This window comes from Larimichthys crocea, chromosome I, assembly GCF_000972845.2.
Source record: "Larimichthys crocea isolate SSNF chromosome I, L_crocea_2.0, whole genome shotgun sequence".
In the NCBI taxonomy this organism is placed as follows: domain Eukaryota; kingdom Metazoa; phylum Chordata; class Actinopteri; family Sciaenidae; genus Larimichthys; species Larimichthys crocea.
The window spans coordinates 16,365,863-16,387,111 of NC_040011.1; the positions used below are offsets into that span (position 1 = coordinate 16,365,863).

At 38.5% G+C, this 21,249-nt stretch overlaps 1 protein-coding gene across 4 annotated transcripts in view; it reads left to right on the plus strand.

Annotated features, from left to right (window-relative positions):
• The window catches only part of cntn4 (contactin 4), a 161,663-nt gene that overhangs the window by 69,280 nt on the left and 71,134 nt on the right, over nucleotides 1-21,249 (plus strand). For all 4 annotated transcript variants that reach the window (XM_019267281.2, XM_019267282.2, XM_019267283.2 and 1 more), the window contains exon 5: nucleotides 11,219-11,314. In XM_019267281.2, the coding sequence (XP_019122826.1) occupies nucleotides 11,219-11,314 (96 nt within the window). The remainder of the gene's footprint in view (nucleotides 1-11,218; nucleotides 11,315-21,249) is intronic.

Sequence of the window (21,249 nt, forward strand, 5' to 3'; positions counted from 1 at the left end):
TCCTGTGAGGTTGAAGGCATGCTGAGGTTGGCCTGATAAACAGCTGCCTGGCCTGTTTTATGTCTGCCACGATTAAAAAGGGAGCGAACTTCCTTGTCAGGAAAACGGTATTGATCAGGGGTATTGGCAGGATTTTGTGGCCCGTACACGCAGTGTTAAATGTCCTCATAGTTTAATATTGCTGCAACAAGATTGTGAGCGGACTGACTCGTTGTCACTCACTTTTAGCTGTAGCATCCACACGTTACACAAGATGCCGTGAAGTCTGACGTCAGTCAAGTTTCATTCAATTTATTCAAAGTTTCATTCCATATATTCAAGGTTTCATTCAATATATTCAAGGTTTCGTTCAATATATTCAGACTTCATTCAATATATTCAAGGTTTCATTCAATATATTCAAAGTTTCATTCCATATATTCAGACTTCATTCAATATATTCAAGGTTCACTCCATATATTCAAAGTTTCATTCAATATATTCAAGGTTTCATTCAATATATTCAGACTTCATTCAATATATTCAAGGTTCACTCCATATATTCAAAGTTTCATTCAATATATTCAAAGTTCACTCCATATATTCAAAGTTTTGTTCAATATATTCAAGGTTTCATTCAATATATTCAGACTTCTTTCAATATATTCAAGGTTCACTCCATATATTCAAGGTTTCATTCAATATATTCAAGGTTTCATTCAAAATATTCAGACTTCATTCAATATATTCAAGGTTCACTTTTCTTACACTAAATAAAATTACAACATATTCAAATCATCCTCCAGCATTTCCTAAAGACAGCCATAATTAATGTGGAAATTCTAATCTAATACCCATAATGTACTTGTTCATACAAGAAATGTTCTTTTTTTATTAGTTAATTAAACACCATCAAACACAGTCATGTATTTATTGAGGCTTTGTGTGTTTTACTAGATATCTACCATTGATTTTACATGAAAGGAATGCAAAATCTAAGGTTAAGCAAATGTATATCAATAAAAAAATTAACTCATGCATTAATTGGAGTCTACAGGCTTCGTTGTCATTTGTTGAGAAATAATGAGAACATTTACTTCACTTATATGAATGAGGGTTGTTCTAAATGGAAATAAAATATCTATATATATATATATATTTGATTTAAAAATTTGACAATGCAATCCTGACAATGAGTCATTGGGAGCAGGAGTTCCTGTTTGCAGGAGAGCACAGTGAACATGCTCTGCCTTCTAATTCAGTCATTTAGCTGAGAGTGCAAGGGGGATTTCTGCCTTTTGTTTAATTCAATGGACATCAGCGATCTTAATTTTGTTCCTGGTGAGTAATCTTTCTAACATGCATTATTGGTGTTACTGAAGTCACAGTGCATAGTCACAAGCATGATAATTTCAGTTTGGACCTGCATGTTGATGCATTTCCAACTAAATTTTAATTTAAAACTCAGTTTTGTTTTTCCTTTTTTGATATAATAATACCCCTCACTTTATGTGACTTTAATATTTTATGTCTTTCTCAACACAACTTTTCCTCTCTAACTGAATACCCACAGGCTGAATTTCTGTTTGCTAAGCAGTGTGCTCTGCTTCCTGAACTTATACATATTATATATTCAGTAGACACAGATCCACACACGGTAGAATGGAACCAAATTCTCCTGCAAAAATGATATTCCTCAGTTAACACTTGTTAGTCTACATGCTCGGCGACGCCTTCAAGGTTATTCTTTGAAACTGGCGGGACTCCAGATCCTTCAGCATTCCCCTCCGTGTCACAAACTTTTGATGGATGATGCTAGTCCTCGCAAGGGTTGTGGCTGTCTACCCCCTGAGGCAAGGATAACTGATGGGTGGTGGGTGCTCCCACTCAATACTTGCTGCCCTTGATTAGTATGTCTATTGATTCTATATCAGTGATTATGTAAAAGATGTACAGCAATAATTCATACTGATGAACAGGCTGTGCATTCAATATTGGAATTACGTGCAGCGTGGGCTTCTAACATGGGTGGCAGTGAGAGGGCTGCGCTTTGAATGCAGTGACGAGCTTATTCAGTGCAGAAGTTTCCACAATGCCGGGTTGTGAAGGTTCAGCGCTCAAGAAAGATATTCTTAGAAAAGTTTTTGTGTAGGAGTTTATATTCAGTTACTCATATAGTGTCTCATCGGTGTCAGACAAGCTCATATTTTGCTAAGCATAAAGGGGTCAAAATTCCTGATGTCACCAGAGTACGCTTTGGAGCCTTGAGGGGAAACATGAATACCTCATTTAAATGCAAATAAATCCTCTAGACTCTTCAACTGTTGTGATAATGTGGAGTGAGTATATTGACTTAGTTAATGAGGTGTAAATAGCTAATGGGTGTACTCCGGCTTTTACTTTTTATCTGCAGTAGACTATCAAGATATCAGGCTTGAGGACCTGATATATGGTTGCGTAACATACTTAAGATTTCCAGTACGTGTAAATCATCCCGACCTACAAATAGTTCAGAAGTGTGTTTGATGACAGACTGTGTTTTAGTGAAAGTACAGATGGCATTGTGGAAAAGGCTCAGCAGCATCTGTAATGCCGATGTAACTTCTCTGCAGCAGATTACAGAAATATGACAAGTGTTTATGCTCAGAGTCTGTCATAATCTTCAGGTTTTTCCTGATTTGCACGACTTTTTGTCGAAAGGACAACATGCAAAATTAATCTGTTTATTGATTGGACAATGCAATGGTTCGGTTAGGTTTTGGGGAAGATCATGATTTATGGTTAACCTTTGTTGTCATGATTACAATAATAAAGATGATGGTAAAGGTTAGGGAATTATCAAAGCCAAAAGAATACAAATGAACTAAAAGTCCAAAACATAAATGGAATCAGCAAAAAGCCATTTTAAAAATGAAGTGATTTAAAAGACAAGACAAAGTCTGCAGCCCTGATCTCCTCAGGCAGGTCAGTCCACAGTCTGGAGCCTACCTGAAAAGACTCTCTCCGCTCTGTGTATGAATCAGGACCTTGGAACAACCTGGAATGACACATCTCAGGGAGACAGAAGAGACACTGGGCACTAAAATATAACTTTTTGCTAGACCTGTCAAGACTTTAACACTCATAGTACTAGTGTTCTTGGACCATCTGGGATGTTTTTTTTTTATCATAAGGTATATCATTTTGATGAATGCATGTACACTTTTTGAGTCCCTAGAATTCATCACTGCAGGTCAGCTATGGATTCACCACTTTTATTTAGTTTATTAAGTACAGCCATAAGTCCTCCCTGCATGAAGGCTTTAACATTCAGTTTGTGTTGAAACTGTCTCAGAGACGCGTTGATTCATTTTGCAGGATGTGCTGCTGTTGCGCTCTGCTAACAGGTGTTTGTAATATTTTGTCCACTCCATTTATTTCAATGAGGAAAAAACACATCTTCTATACAACCCAGCAGCAGCACAAATGTGAAATTGAGTCAGCACTACTATAAAGGAGTTCCAGTAAAAAAAAAATGACCTCCATTTTATATTTACATTTGATTATATTCTCAAACAAACTGTACAAACAGCTGCGTCTCACACACACACACACACACACACACACACACACACACACACACACACACACACACACACACTCACTCACTCACACTCACACTTGAAGAGCATCCTTAAGGAGTTGCAGGTTGTAATGGATCTCCTGGTCGCGCCTGGACAGGCTTCTTGAAGTATGATAAGTTGTGCTGGCATTTGGAAAGCTCATATGTCTGGGATGTGATCATCAGCCTAATCTGGATCATTGTTTGTAATGACAGCCCAGCTTTGCAATAATTTATGCTAATGGTTCTAGATGGGACATCACGTTTACTTGTTCTGAGGTTATTAATCATTGTTAGCCGCTTCCCTTTTGAAAAGCACGCTGAAGCTTTCCTGTAAGCTCGCTGTTGGAAACACCAACACAACACTGTAATTCTTTAATAGAAACACTGAAAGGAGCTCACTGCCTCTTCCTTTATGTGACAGATTTAATGGAAATGTTATTCGAGTTGACCCTTGCAGGCAAACTGCGCGCTTTCATGCCTTCTTTTGAACTCATCGTGAACATGTGCACAGCTGTGTGTGCTCTGAAAAGCATGCCTTCAGTCAAGCACCCCCCCCTCCCGCCACCCCGCACGATGTCCGTCCTGCATCTGAATGTTGTGAATTATTTTTTTCCGCGCTCTCCACGAGCCCTTTTCACAACAATGCTTCTTTTGCTCTCTTTTCGCTCTGGTGAGTGGATGTATGGGGAGCTGTGTGGAGTGGCAGCACTGTATTTTGCTTTCAGCACGGGTGAGGCCACATCCACGGCCGTGGACAGGGACAATCATTGGCTTTGGTGAGGTAGACATTGCCACTTCACAAATCACAAGAGCTTTGATCTCAGCCAAAAATAATGCCCAAAAGAGTTTTTTTTTGGAATAAATTCAGTACCTTAGATGTCTCTTGTGCTTGTCCACTTTGTTGTACAGTATAGGCTCGTATTTTGGGAAAGCTTGGGTGCTTTTATCTAACCTTCTATCGTGCCTTCAGATGAAAGTAAGTGGTGGGGCCACTCATAAAAAGCTTCTGTCGTCATTTTGGAGTGGCCAGATTCTTTTTTGTCGTTTTTTATTGCAAGTTTAAAAAAACAGTATTTTGTCCATCAGTTCATGCTCTGTTTGGTTAAGAAAAAGCTGTCTTCCTATTTGTGTGTTTTTTTTTTTTTTTTTACTGTCCGTCCAAGAGTGAAAAAGTACTAATGTCCAGCCAAAATGACTCATGTAAGAGAAGACGCAGGGGTGAAGAAAAGCAAAGCACAAAACTCGAGATAAAGCCAACAGACAACAGGCAAGTCAATTAGTCCTGCTACAACATTAATCACCTTTGAGTGACGGTAAAAAGATAACCTGACAGCCAGCGTTCCTTAAAAAGCTCCTGAAAAGTAGCAATCTGTAAAATATGACAAGCTATAAAAATAAATTGCCTAATTTGAGCACAGAGACCAGATTGAATCCTACACACATCATAAACCTCCATCTTATATTCAAATTCTCAGACATCTTCGCCCCGTCTTTCCCTTTTAAGTACTTTTATAGTTGGTCACCACCCCGTCACTGCTGGGGCTGCTTTTTCACAGCCCAGAAAATATAATTTGGAGGGACAGTGATTTGCCGAGTTAAGATGACTGCAGACAGCAAATTTGTCATCTAATCTATGGACTGTGCTCTGATGCTCAATTATTCTGGTGTGGCGTGTTGTTTTTTCTGTAAGGAGCAGCAACAAAACAAGCACATAAATCAAATGAGTGGATTTACATGTTATGAGCGGTTTAATCCTGCACTTCTTTCCCTACTCAGATGGTGTGTAAATAATTCACACTTGAGATGCTGGACACAAGAAATGAACCTCCTACAAGTTGAATTACTTAGTAGATGTAGTGAAGACGTTATGGCAGCATATACATCTATAGGTCTTTGAAGTACAAATGATCGAGCCATTGCCAGATTCTGTCCGTGTGATTCTGCAAAATACTTTGTAGCACTGATGGTTATCACCAGAATTCAAAATATAACTTTGAATTAGTCAATATGCACTATATGCTTGTGGTGTGTTGAGTGATTTCCCTCATTTAGAACCCCGTAGAACAAAATAATGTCAACGTTTAACCCGTTATCACATGTCTGTATCTGTGAGCAGAGTAACCACAGCGATCATTCTTTCTTGAAGAAGTATTACAAAAGGAAAAAAATAAAGATAAGAGAGAAATAACTGTAAAAGAAAAATAATAAATCTATAAGGACGTTAATTATTCAAGACTAGTTTATGCTAATTTTATCTCGCTAAGTAATAATCTGAAAGCTTCAAACCTCAACACTGCCAGGAATTTAATTATTCTTTTTCACTGTGTTCTTTTTTTTTTTTTTGCTTAAAAACAGTGAAATTCACTCATCATATGAATATTATAAATCTTCTCATCCTCAAAAAGCAATAATGAAGACATGTCATCAGTATCACTCTGACATGTGGACATGAGGAGCTGGAGATTGAAGCCCCAAGACAGTAATCAGTGACAAGTCTCTCACACTCCTCAGCCACAACACCTCAAATATTTGACACTGTTATTTCACAATTTAGATTATAGATATTAAATATTATTTTTAATTGTATATTTGTACATAAAATCTGAAATGGATACAGCTGTTAAATAAATGAAGTACTGCATTGCCCTCTGAAATACAGTGGAACTTATGAGTGGAATTATCAGTTACCAGTACTTGACTAAATGTAGTTGGTTATTTACTCACTTACAGTGGTTTATTGTAGTTACAATATTCCCCTCCCATTGTTGTGAAACTCAACCTCGTTTTCACACTTTCTATCAAGATTGAGGTTTCAGATAGCAAAAGGAAACACACAAGACAGTGGACAGAATTTTGACAGGTGGGAAAAGAAAAACAGGTGATTCTTATCAAGCAAACATGTCAGTCACAACAAGTCAAGAAAATATGAAGTCTGTCTTCAATGTGACTGCTGAGTAAACCCACTTAGTGTTATTCAGTTCATCAAACTTGTCCTGCGCTCCCTCAACACAAACACAAACACATCAAACCCTGTGCAGCACAGTGACTCCGTTTCTGTTGCAGCTGGAGCACAAACACTAGCAGGTACAACCAGCTCCTGAGGGCTCTCACACTCTATCCAAACGGCTAGCTGTGCTTCCACCCGGCTAGAGCAGAGGCAACGTGAACCTCACTTTGATACACTTCCTCAGCAATGCACTCATACAAGTGTGTTTTGACAACTTGCTTTAATGTGAAGTAATCCGTAGTGTCCTCTGTGTGTATACACCAGGAAGACATTTGGGCTGACCGCGATGCTTCTCTCAGCTGCTGTACCTGAGCTGAGCTAAGGTGCAAAAACACCCCAGAGGCACAGCGAGGAAAACAATAGCAAAGTCTTGCTGCAGTTTTTTTTTTTTTTTTTTTTTTTTTTTTGCCAATGCCACTATAAATCTAGTAATACCAAGAAGACTGGAAGGTATTCCAGTAGTGCCTGTATGATATTTTGCATCCAGTTTTTACATCCCTGAGGTAAGGACATCAAATTGACCCTAATGTGCCAAATCTGATGTTAGTCTTTAAAAAAAATATTAGAAAACACTTTCCTAATAGAGCTTAAGATTCTCAGATAGCTGTTAGCTAAACTCTGCTCATGGGTTAAGAAGAGATTTATAGAAATAATTAAAGGCCGCTTCTTAATTGACTTGTCCTGCAGCCAATATGACATATATTAACTGACCTTATAGTCCTCTTCATAAATCAGTGAGCCCAATAATTTTTACATTTAGATCACTCGAAGCTGAACTAATCAGTAATCTCATTTGAAAGTGGACCGGTTGCAGTTTTGTAAGCAGGTCTGCAAAAGAGAGCGTTCCTGAACGCACCGCTGCTCGCACTGACTTAAGAATATGCTGCATGTAATAGAGCAAGGTTAATTAAGGTTAATTAATCCAATTTGGAGAATATGTATGGATACATTTGAGACCCTACATCACTTTCTTTGTATGTTAATTTCCTGACGTCTGTTTTCAGCAATTTATGAGTGCACTTTCACCTCAAATCATCATAAATGTACATCATAAATACAAAAAAATGAGAACGCGTAAGTTCTTTTTCGTGAGCTCTTCCGGCTCCTACTTCATTCCTGCAGCGGATCCTTGGAAGCGGTTATGACCTGCTATTGTTTCCATCAATTACCAGAATGAAAATGAGTTGAGTTCAACAGTACTTTTGTTGTTAAAACCATACCAGAAACAGCTTTGTAATGTTCAGCGGTGGTGGGTGTGATGAATGAAAGGTAACCTGATTACCACCAGAGCTATTAAAGTCCCTCATGTGTGACCCACCACAGCAACCGTCTCTGCTTAGCAGCGGGGCTGCAGATTGTTGTTTGGTTCGTATTAGTGGGTGTGTGTCGCTATTGATTTCAGCTCTTTTTTTTTTTTTTTCATATCACATTTAGCTCATGCAGGACTTCCATTCATTATCTGGAATATACAATTACTAGTGCAGGGTACAGTAATAGGCCTGATTCTTTTCATTCTCCCACTCGCTCAACTGTGTCTCTTCCAAAACGTAATTATTTGGCAGGTAAAACTGTATGTCTGCTGTGAAATTAAAGCATACAGAGCAGAATAAAATTCAAAAGAGGAGACTTGACTTGGATGTGACGGTGATATAAACAGGTGCTCCTGAAGGGAAACAATAAGTGTGATTTTATCTGTTTTTATGCAAAGTTTCAATGTCACTTGTGAGTGGAAGAATTGGAGAATATAAGAGAACATTGCAAAAAAGTTGACTGAGGTGGAAAAAAATGTTGTATCAATGAAAACTAAATGCAACAAAGGGCAATGGAAAGAGAATCTGTGAATAAATCATCACTTACATAAAGCATGTGACCTATTTGTCACTCGAGCTTCCACTGAAGAGAAAAACAACAGATCTATGATGAGGAGACTGTAACCTTCCTCAAAGAGAAGAGACATATTTACAACACATTTGTGTTATTCATTCATCTTGTTGCACCCTCTTCTTCTGCAATAATTTATTACATCTATTTTTCTCGATGAACGTCCCACATAATATTCACATAGCAGTGCATTAATTGCTCTGATTTTCTGGCTTCATTAGGATAGAAACTTGATTAATGCCCAAGACACATGAATGGAATTTCATTCAATCAAGGAGACAATATGTTGTTTATGTATCTTGTTTTCTCAAAGTAGTTAAATTAAAATTGTGAGCTTTGCTGCAGTCTCAGCAGACTCATCATCTCCATTTTTTTTTCTTTCTTTTTTTTTTTTTTTAGATTTCCACCAAAATAATCCCAGTTGTTTTTAAAGAAGATCAGTTTAAAGTGTGTTTTCTTTTAGGTCCCCACACATCTAAAATGAGATGTTTCCTGCTCGAAGAAGACACGGCCCACTGCAGTTTACAGTAAACAAGGTTCTCTTTCTCTGAAAATGTATTTGGCAATAGAGAGGGAAGACGAAAAAACTGGCAGAAGAAATAAAAAAGAAATCATCAGATGGTTAAAGTACACAGCGTTTGCATTGGAAATTGAATCGAATTGAAAATGGGGTGAGTTTCAAGGTGAGGCTACAGTGGCAGCCGCTCTTTACTTTATTCAGCCATGAACAAACGTGATATGGAGGAACGCATAGAGACATGTGCAGATGTAATTTTTACATTTATTTGCACATCTGTACTGTTCATTCATATTCACGATAAACACCCAGTCTTTTAATGCCAATCTAATATAGAATATAAATATTAAATCTCACTGCACCATTTAATGTCACATTTAACTAAAACTATCAAAACAAAACTAAATAAACGCATGTGAACACAACACACAACATTATCTAGACTTGTACTTTTGTCAGTTTTTGAATGTTGTGCATTGTTCTTTACAGTTCAACCCCTGTACAATACATAGGGGTGTCAAATTATCGCATTAATTGCGATGAATTAATTACAGTCATATTTAGCACGTTATGTTTTTTAATTGCGTTAATCTCATTTTTAATCTAACTTTACTGATTCTGTATGCGGGTTTGTTAAGAGACATTGTTTTATTTGGTGTACTCAGGGGTAATAATGTGATATGATTGTACTGCTGTTGTACTGAAGTTCACCCGCTATAACTCAAGAAGTAAGTGTGTGCTAGTCCTCAATAAATATGCTTTAAAAAAGCTAAAGAATATTTCTGCCTCTGTCTTATTTTTCGAGTTCAGCGCGAGTAAAAGCTGCAAGCTCAACCGGGTTGCCTTTTTATAAAATCTGTTTTTATGCGTTGGGCTTCTTGTGCTTGAGTTGTTGGGGATGGAAAACAATGGTCAGTCACACCCTGAAGTGGACATTGATTGACTGTCATTGTGTTTGGGATGGTTTAGCATAAGCTGATAGGCTCCCATTGTAGTTGGGAGGGCAAGGTGAGTAGCGGAAAGGAGACGTGAAAATGGAGGAGCATGTGAGAGTTGTCAACCCAATGAATGGGAAATTTACCTTTCACAAACGCCTCGACGGCACCATTGATACGTAAAAGCACCCAGTCGTGAGTGCAGCCACGGCTGTCGTTAGCAGCGAAAAACGTTAGCAACTTAGCGAGCCATAGCAAAGCTCTTGGCCAAACTAACCTCGACGCCCCACGTATGAGCACTTGTTTGAAACAGCACTTTGTTAAAAAACAATAAATGACTTTATAAAGCCACTTTTTTTCAATCAATCAATCTTCTGATCTGCCACAATAATGTAATGAATTTAAATGAAAATACCTCAGGTTGAGAGAAATGAATGAAAAAGAAATGAATTAGATCAGTTAATCACAGATCATAATTAATTCATCTCTCAATTGTTTTAATGTCTTGACGGCACTAACAATACAGTTTTGACAAATCTGTGTTTTTTCATCTTTTTAGCTTCTTTTATTCATTCTACCTGGCAGTGCTTGTTTCCATAAAATTCTTAACTTTTAAAACTTGAACCAGCCATTGTTATGTTCTCCCTGCGTAAGACCCCCACTTGGGACCCTTTAATTCACTCCTTTCTGATATTCGTGACACCATCACAGCGAGTCTTTGATATCCACAATATACACAGACGCACACAGTGGGTGATTTGACCTGAGGCAAAGCCAAAGGCTGTTTACTGCCCAAAGATTTTTCTCTCTTAAAAACACTGGCATAGACACAGAGAGGATAATGGTGTTGCTGTATTTGTATATCGTTTGTTTAGGAGGGTGGTGCATTGGTTCAGTGGTTTGTACTGCTGTCTGACTCGCAGTGTGGCTCTGAACCTTGGCCCTTGGAGTTTTACAAGAACTGTTTTTGTCAGAATAAAGCTTCAGTTTCTTCCCACAGTCCAAAGAAATATAGGCCAGGAACTGTCTGGTGCTGTGTGTGTGCGTATGTGTGTGTGGTGTGTTTATCTGTGTGAGCTCTAATAAACTGCCGACCTGTTGTGAGCGTTCCCCGCCTGCTGCACGGTGCTTTAGGCTCCATAGGCTGTGACCTTGAATCGGAAGCAAGAAAAACAGTGCAATGAGAAAAACTGTCATTTGTTCATGATGCGCCTTCTGTTCAAGGATCACATGTATCAGCCTCTGATATGTGGGGATGCTTTACTTACTGCCCTGTTTTTTATTTTATTTTTCAGACTTGGAAAACTTCAAGACTCACAGAAGAAGCTCTGTATCAGTGCGTGAAGGTCAAGGAGTGGTTCTGCTGTGCGGCCCACCCCCACATTCTGGAGGTAAAACAATGCATTCTTGTTTTTAATTACTGTTCAATCCAGTTGACAAACACACATTAGAAATTAGAGGCTTGCTGACTCATAAACAGCAAATGGAATGAGATCATAATGTCTGAAATGTTTTTTTAGGTGGGTATTTTCATTTTTAGGCTCTTAGTGTTTGATTCGTGATGGTGCTGTTTAAGATCCAGCTGTTTCAATGACACCCTTTGACTCAGTAATCAACACCTTACATCTGCCACTATGGGGGACTGAAAGACTTCCAAGTGATTCTTGCATAATTCTTAGGTGTGATCAGTCTTGGTTAGGCCATGGGAAGTGCGACAGCCTCGCTGTAAGGAGCCTACAGCTGAGTCTGCTTTGCTTAGAGCTTTACTTCTCTGCCAAATGTCAATGTCATCATTGTTTGTTCTTAAGCTAAAGGCAAACAATGGCCTGGATTAATTAGTATAATCAGGGGCAAATAGTATGCTACTGTGTTGCTGTCTCGCCTAGAGTTAAATGAGGAGATCAATAATCTTACAGTATGGATACAAAATACTAAGATCGAGGATTAACTTAGCCTAGCAAAGCAAAAAGACTTGGCTGCTAGCTAGACTCTGTCCAAAGTTTTAAAGTCACAGTGAAACAAATGTTAGAGTGACTTTACCTTCCAAAGAAGGTTTTAAATCCAATCCAGAGCATTAGACCGTCTTTTACTGTGACCTCCAACTAGCCAGGACAGCTGTTTCTTCCATAGACAGTCATGGCAGGCAGTCCTGCTTTCACCGGCTCCTAATCCACAAATGGACAAAGATGTTGGTGGGCTGAATGAAGCCTGGTTGCTCAAACAAGCCACTTGTGATGATACCCACCTGTCGATCAAAGCGGTTATGCTCTTAATTATGCATAACTTTAAGCTAATACAGTGGCTGCTCAGGATGCCCAAGATGTGAGGAAAAGTACAGTTTTTGTCACTTTTACATTGGCTTCATTTCACAGCCTCTGAGGTTGCTGCTTGGTTTCTTTCGAGCAGTCTTTTTGCTAAGCTAAGATAGCCATCTCCAGTCTCTAACTTTATCTTAAGCACACAGACATGGGAGTACTATCGATTTTCTGATCTTACTCTCCGCAAAAAAAAAAGTCAATAAGTGTATTTCCCAAAATGTCAAACTATTCTTTTGAAACACTGCAAAGGTAGTTCTTTGCAGACTCGCCAACTGCGTTTTCTTCAGCTGCTACAAACTCCACAGATAAATAAGGAACATGTGGCATGAATTGGAGGCGCCATGTGCCTGGTATGGAGCAAAATATATGAGTTCACCTTAGTTTTCTGGCAAAGTTAATCATATTTTCTGTCTAATTGCAGCAGATGTGTCCCTTTATAGCTTCTTCACTTCTTTTACTGGAACTGACTAAATTCAACAGCTGCTTTGATTAGGTTCACCCAACTGACAGCAACCTAACAGATATCACTGATTCATGTATCGGTCTGCTGTGGTAAAAATGCAGCTTGCCTAGAATTGATTGTAATTGTTTAGAGCTTGTATCCTTCTGGGGGTTTACCTGGCGAAAGCTTGGCAAGCTCTGTGGCAATCTGAAACTCGAGATTTATCTGCAAATAGCTCTGCCGATACGCCTGTGTTTGTTTGTCCTGTGAACAGTTGCTCTGCTGACTCTTTTCATATCTGCCAATTCATGCTGAAGTAATACAATTAAGGTTTGGCTTTTAAGACCAATGGGGAAATAATTTCAACATGTCAGGCATCTTCAGGCACATGAAAAGCCCCCTCAAGACACTTGTCTCCTCACTAATATATAGATACCAATACAAGCTGTCAATTAGAACTCCATTTTAGTGAGTTGTGTCTCTAAGCTGTAATAGAAGCTGCTATCACCATGTCATTCATCTGGATAAACTAACTCCTCACTTGGTTTTTATCGTGGTCCTGCTTGAATTAAGCAGAAACGGTAAACAAATAGTGATTTGATGTGGCTTGTCTTGTCCCAAAGCCCTGACATGCAATGGTTAAAAGTTTGCTTTGCTTCCCTGATTTATACCAAGCAGTTTAATGAAAATCTGGCAAATGCAACAAAATCACCATAAAACCATTACCCGTCAGTGCAACACATGCATTTAGCTGCAGTTACATCTATCCACACACCAAAAAGAATAAAATAGAAAACAACAGACACCAAATCAAGATTCAACAGGCTTCTCCACACATCCAGGCCAGGCTGTTGGCACTAAACACGCACATACACACATATAAATAGACGTTCAGCAAAGCTGCTGGTCGGAGCATCAGAGTATTCAAACTGGCAACAATGAAAAGCAATCAATCTGCAGACAAAGACCTAAGTGTTTTGCCACTACTGGTTTTCTTTGTTGACCTGATAGGTAGCTTTTTGTTACATCTTAAATGGCACTTGCCTCTGCTTCTAGCAGGGAATACTGCCGGTAATCTGGAAGCTCAGATTTGTTTCCTCCACGTCATGCTGAAACCAAAAGCGATTGCCTGGAAATTTCGCTCAGGATATCTGTTGACCAGAAAGTTCTGCCATTAGTCAGCGAATTGGAGTTTCATTTCCATTTTGAATTCATTTAAATTTAATTGGCCTGGAAAGGAAATGAGTGGCATGGCATATATTGAATTATAATTTGTCTTGCTAAACTGAATTATATTTGGAGATTGTGCACTCACTAGTGCAGACACTCAAAGCTTTGTTTACTGGTTGTAGATGGTTGGCAACAAACTATAACGTTGCAAGTATATAATTGGTGTTAAGTCTACCTGATCATATTTGTTTCATTTATGTGACAGATCTTGAATTTATGTGCAGTTACTTAATTTTGTTGACATTTTTGAGAAGTATATATCTGTTGTCAAAGCCTCTGTGCCTCAGAGCTCCATTGTTAAGCTCCACAAAAAACATTTAAAACACATCAGCAATACACACTGTTACACTGGGTGACATGTTCCTTGATTACCAAGTATTAATCCACCACTGAATAAAGTCCCCAATAAATGTACTATTTCCTCCTGTTTGAGCAATGTTTGATTAAAAACTACAGTACCCAGGTTTTTACTGAGACTTTTTGAAAAATGAAACTATAAATTTGTGACCTGTTTTGTCTTTAAGTGACTGCTCTAAGCTAAGAGGTGCACACTGTTTTCATGGCATGTGTTAAGACAAGTATAACATCAATGTTAAAGGTTTACTTTATCAATGTTCTTTCTGTTTCAGTGGTTTTACTTTATTACCGTACTGTAAAATATGAAAATTAATGACCGATCATTTTGCAAACTTTATTTTTAAATCATGTAGTCAATTACAGTGAATGTTCCTGCATCCATTTGTTGGTCTGTACTGCAATTTTGGTTGGTTAAATTATTCTTGTGAGATCAAGCAATGAGGACTTCCAGAATCAATCTGCATTTTATTAGCAGATAGATTAGATTTTGATAATTGCTGTGGATTTTTATGTTGTTGGAGTAGTAGAATAAATACATACCTTTCTAAAATTCAGGAGTTCATCTGCGACATATATGTGACTCGCTGACTTGAACTTGCTCGAACTGGAACTTGCTAAACTATTGATTCAGTACAGTCCTTTAAAACAGTCTTACTACAGTCTATGTATGATGTTATTAAGTTGAATTTCTCTGGCTTTATGTTTAGAAAGAATGTAATATATTGGACAGTAGCCACAGACTGTGCTGCCTCAGAGAAAAAGGTTTTGCTTCACTAGAGGCAAGAATTCAGGAAGCAGCTCAGTCATCAATCTCAGTTGTGTTATTATTTTATTGCAAATCTGTTTGGCCTGTCAGGAGATAGGCGATGGTGTATGTTTTCACATAAATTCACAGAAACAAGATGACCAACTACAAAGCCGCGATATGAGAAAATGTGCCCAGGATGTGAGGAAATCTGCAGGTTGCCTAAAAGGGAGAGATGATGATAATGGAATGCAGTTTCATATTCATGAAATGCATTTTCTTCTTGATTCTGATGGCTATTTGGCCTGAGGAAAAGACTTTCCTGTCCTGACAATTTACAATTGATCAAAATGTATTTGAAAGTTTGTTTTGTTAATTTTGTTTGCATGCATGACATCATTCCTGATATGGATGACGGCCATTACAAGGTCCTATTCATCAGCCAATTTCAGTGCTTCTGAACAGAGAGAATATTGGACACTTTATGTTGCATCAGGTTGCTTTGAGCGAGTATAATAAAGCATTGCGACACCTGCCCCAAAACTTGAATGCCTAACTATGAATGAGAAAATAAAACATGAAAAATACATGACGATACATATTCAGTCCTTGTAGTGTCCCATTGCATGCTTAGACTTGGAGGAAATATTTCATGTGTTCGTTCATCTGCAGTCATATTTCATGACATTCCTCTGACATGGAGGCAAATAACAAGACAATAATGACTATCAGACCACCTTCCCTCCCTCACGAGGACCTCATTGCATTTTAATCAAATTCTGCATGTGGGTGGCACAAACACGGAGAAACCTCTGCGCATCCCTATTCAGCACCATATGTCTGCAGACCTTCCCATAGTGTTGGGACCCTCAGTGTATGCCCAAGGCTCTGGTGGGTCTCCACCTGCCAGAGGGGGCTCTCAGAGGTAACATTATGCATGGCAGACAGCTGTCCTGCCCACTGTATGCAGCGAGGGCTCGTCCATGCAAAAATATGTGTCTGGACAGACGAAAGAGCATGGGAAATGGGTGTGGATGGTAAGAGAAGGAGAAACCCCGAGGGAATATGGAAAGTATAGAAGTGTGTTAGTGTGCTGCTGCTATACAACCCAGAACTACCCATCATATGGTGTGTGTGTGTGTATATTTGACTGTGTCTTTAGGTAGGTTAGTTTATATGTGTCACTGTGCTGTACCTACAGAATACATTAATGAGATGCCGCATACAGGTGGATAGTCAGTTAAATAAAAATCATCGCAGTGGTTTCATGGTGGTAAACTGGTGGTAGAGGTTGTAAATGTGATTTCTATTCCCCTCCCATAACCTGTAGACTTTCTGAGTTTATTAACAATAAAGGAAAATAGCAAAATTAGATAAGACCAAACGTCACAGAGCTGTGCCTGGTGGAATTTTGGGGTTAGATTTCTGTCAGCAGCTGTTGAGGTCAAAGTTTGTTTGTCTGGAGGTTGGTGAATATAGTTTATGTTAAAGTGTGGTTATGGACTGGAATATTTTAAAAATGCAATACTGATAGCATGTTAATTAATAAACCAGTGCCATCATTCCATTTCTTTCCGTTTTCGTTTTGTGGTTCATACTTACATACTTTTGTACATTATTGGTTACAGACTCTCTCCACCTACCTACTTGTATTTTAAGTGTGATTCTATATTTTCCACAAAAGAGGCAAATCACACCATAAGAAGTTAAAGATGAATATATATCATGATAAGATCACCATTGTGATTTATTTTGTATAGTGAAAATCTTAAACCTCTACATGACAGTAGGATTGCACATACTGCCACTGTTTTTTCCACAAGAGGATACTGCCATTAAACACCAGAGAGCTGTGTGGAACTTGACTGGAGTTATAAACGGCATCCTTCTAAATGATATTCCCTCATTATGTGTTTTGACAATGGTGGTGCTGTCTAACACATGGCTCCAAAATCCCTCAGGTACTGAACTGAGTTGAGATCTGGTGACAGTGAAGGCCATAGAATATGACTCACATGATTTTCATGCTCATTAAATCATTTAGTGACACCTTTGAGGGAATAGAGAGCTGCAGAGTCCAAAACAGACAATTAGCTGTATTGCAGCGTCTGTTATTATTGAAGCTTCTCTGTACAAACTGCTGCAAAAGACACAAGTTGGTGAGCTGTGTGTGAACTGTGTGAATTTACTGAATTTACTGGCTTGTTAGCGACTGAGCTAACCAATCTTGCTAACTTGGAGAGGAAATGTTCCTGTCTGGCTAGCATGTTCGCCAGCTACAGTCATTCACCAATTATCCCTGCGAGTAGTCTCTACATTACCAAGTTTCAAGTACTAGTAGTACAGAACATTTTGTGGAGTTTGCTACGGCCTTCATTTAGCTTTTTCCCCTCATTCCTCAATTATGGTTGTAAAATTGAGTTACGATTTATGATTTTCGGAGATGTGTGGGGTTCTTTTCTAATTTCTAAACATGAAAATTAAAAGAAAAAAACCCCCACAAAATCAATCATTTCTGAAAAAAATGGGAACAAGGCAACGTTCATTGTTGTTGTCAGTCACCTAGCAACAGTATTCAAATGACTTAAACCACCTTGGTGACTTTCACTTTCAAATACAAAATTGGAGTTTCTTCTGAAGTGATGAGGGAGGACATGTTGTTTACTCCAGTGCTATTTCTTCATACTGTACATAACTCATACTTAGTTTCTCTCTTTTTTTTTCATCAGGGATTATTCCGCTCTTAATCTGATTAGCAGACGACACATTTCACAATCTCCATGAGTAAATCTCCTTTGGCTCTTTCCCTCCCTCTTTATCCGTCCGGGAAATTCAGCTCTCTGAAATAATATCACATGTTACTGTCATACGATCCATGCGGAGCTCACAGAGTCTTTTCTCCAAACACGTACAGTTCTGACACAATGTGGCACCTTACAGTGAAGAGAAACTTCAGTGACAAGCAGCCAACAACATGACAGGCAGCATGAAATGGGATGTAGTGTATTTTCAGGCAGTGACACTCTGAGTTGATTGGAGTTTCTAATCACGTATGAAAAGGTCACAGAGGAGAAGAGGAGTGTAGCGCGCACACATTTCCCAGAAGACTTGTGTGAGTGACACACTTCCTAAATCTCCCTCTAAGCTCCTTAAAGTTTACTGTACACATAGCTGTTGTTATTGTTGCACCCAAAGTGTGTGCATGTCTGTGTGTGGGGTATGAAAGCCAAAAAGAGAGGAGCATACTGTAGGTTCACGTGTATGTATGTTCACCTGCTTTGACGTGTGTGCACGGTGCATGTAAAGAACTAAATTCAAACGTTCCCGTTTCCTTTTGGTTCTGGCTCTGTGTGAGCACCTCCATCCTCTCTGCTGGGTTGCATTCACACGTCATGTCCTCAGGCTCCCACCGGTGCCGCTACATAAACACAAATCCCTCCGCGCCTTTGGGGATTTCATCCCAGAAGAAATGCGCTGTCACCTGCTGTGCAAGGGGAAAATAACAATTGTCGAAAACATGACAGCTCCGTCCACTGCACCTAGCTTGCTTAGCAGAGCACTGGACCGGAGTTTTAAGTTAAATCCATAACACCTCATAGCTGGCTGGCCTTCACAACTATATTACTGCATCTACTGCTTCAGCTCAGTTTTTGATATTGTTCAGCTTTACTGAACCAAGCAGGTTTATGTAGAATGTATATATGTTAATGTATGAATGTTCATGTAATTAACTGATAAACTGTGATAACAGTCATATCCATCACATTTACATTTGCTGTTGTGCACACCTGACACCTGGTGTACAAGGAGACCTTGACAGTTAAACTGTGGTTTAGCTCAAACTAATGAATATTTACTATGTCAAATTATGTGTGATGGCATCACACATAATTTGTTGCAGTTGTGTTTTTGACGATGGTTGCAGCTGTTGTTCAGTTCATCAGTGTTTTACTGACGTGCCAAAACAATTAGCACCGAAATAGCTACAAGATCTCCAAGATTTGATTCTTTGGGGGTGTGCTACTCAAAATGTGGTTGAATTAAGCCTTTTGTAGCTCCTCAAGTTATGTCACATGAGGAGCTGCTTAAGGCTAGTTCATATATGCTACATTAGCTACTACCAGTATAACACATCAAATGGCCCAAGTCAAGTTGCAGGGTAATGCAGGCATAGGTTTGAACAAAGAAAAATTAAGATTCAAACATTCGGAGGAGAGCGATGCTGAAAAAAGTTTTTATTTTAAAAGTTCATTATTAACTGTGGCTTTTTTTTCACAAGTCATTTTTCCTCTTGCTAAAATAAAGTCATTTCATTGGCTTGACCTGCAGCATTACAGTTAGCTGCTTCACTGTAACCGGCTGTCTCGTGAGTGCAGGACTACAGAGGCTCCGTGTTGTCCTATATGTCCCCCTGCGCTCTCTTTCACCTGTTGAAAGAATGATGCAAGCCGGAGCCTGTGCTAAAGCTGTACCACATAGTATGTTGCAATCTCTTTGCTCTTCTTCAGGGAACAGAAGGCATAGTCATAACATTTGGATTTCTCAGAGGCGAGGGTCTCTGTTGTGTCCTATTTTAAATTAAGTTACCATTGGACATTGAAGGTTAAAGTGCTGGAGATAGACACAGCAATGAACTCTTTCTTTTTTTAGAGTTTCTTTTGTGCACATTTTCTTCATTTTTCTATTTTTAAAAAGGATGTCAATGTCCTCTTATATTAAGATGTTATTTATGTAAGTTGTTTACTCAAGATTTAGATTTTCTTTTTATTTATTTATTTACTTATTTTGTGAAACCATGTGACATCACCAAGGCAACAATGCAGACATATTTTAAAAATGTATCCCTGATTTGCAACACACATACACTACGACCTGCCACACTTACAGTAATACATATCACAGATTATAGAGAAATGTCAGTGTGAGGATGACAAAGCTCAGGATGCGAAAATATATGAAAGAATTAGAAAACCAGGCCAGTCACACCTTTCGGTTATCTCATGCTGAATAAAACATGTGCATGTGTGTCACACCTTTTCTCCTACTCGCTGGTGCTCACTTTCACATACACACACACACATACTGTACATAGATAGAGTCACATACACACCTATTCATATATTCAATCAGCAGTGGGCAAGAAAAGCAAAGCAGTGACCTCTGTTACAGGAAATAAGGAAAGTAAGAAATATAATTTATTGTACCAACATGACACATCCACAGACCAGCTAAACAGAAAGTTTTGCTACGTGCACCTGTGCATGCAACGTAAAGGTTTTATGTGTAGAGGTCTGTCATCTAAAAGTATAAAAATTATGTTGTTCATTTCATATATATTTTGTAATTCCAACAAAACATGTGGAAACATTTTTAGAGGGTCATTTCTTATTTGGATTCAATTAATTTGTCTTTGGAGGATATATTAAACATTCTTATTCGGTCAGCCTAAAATAATAGTTTCTTATTATTTATTTAATAACAGTGTGTTGCTTCCTCAGGTCAGCGTGAAAGAAAAACATGTGACTCTTTCTATTGTCCTCAGTCAAGACATGATCACAGCTTGTAAAAGTTTAATATTGTACATGCATTCAGATTAAAAACAAACAAACAAACAAAAACAAATCAGTATAAATGAAGTTTGTCCTGGTTGTGTTTCAGTTAAATTAATCCTATTTCTTTTTTGGTTTCCATTTTGTTTATAGAAAAAATTACTTATTTGCTTTTGAACAAAGCATAGCTTGCCACATTGCATCACGCCGCACAATATTGCCTCATATTTAATCATAACTGAGGAGTAATCTAGCATTTAGTCTGCTGCTTATATGTTACAACAGCATGGTCACTTTGACTGACCATTACATGTGGTGTGTGAGCACTCAGGCATCTCTGATCCAAGTCGAGTTTTGTTGTGGGTATTGTAGGCACCAGGAAAGGAAAGGAAATGGATGCTACAGTGTGTTATGAAGGAGGCATAGAGCATCACTCTGCATGACTTTTTTTCTTTTTACAGCTCCAGGGTGACCCATCTCTGATAGGCCTGCCTATCAAAAAGTAATAAAAGTTTGGATTTTATGGCGATTTAATTTGGTCTAACTTTAGCAATGATGGGCTACTCGTATTTATGCAGCCATAACGGCAAACTTCTTTTTAAAAACTTTTTTTTTCCCTCCAGAGAGGCAGCTCAGCCAAACAGGGGAAATTAATTGTTGCTCAGGCAGCTCTAGCTCGGCCATG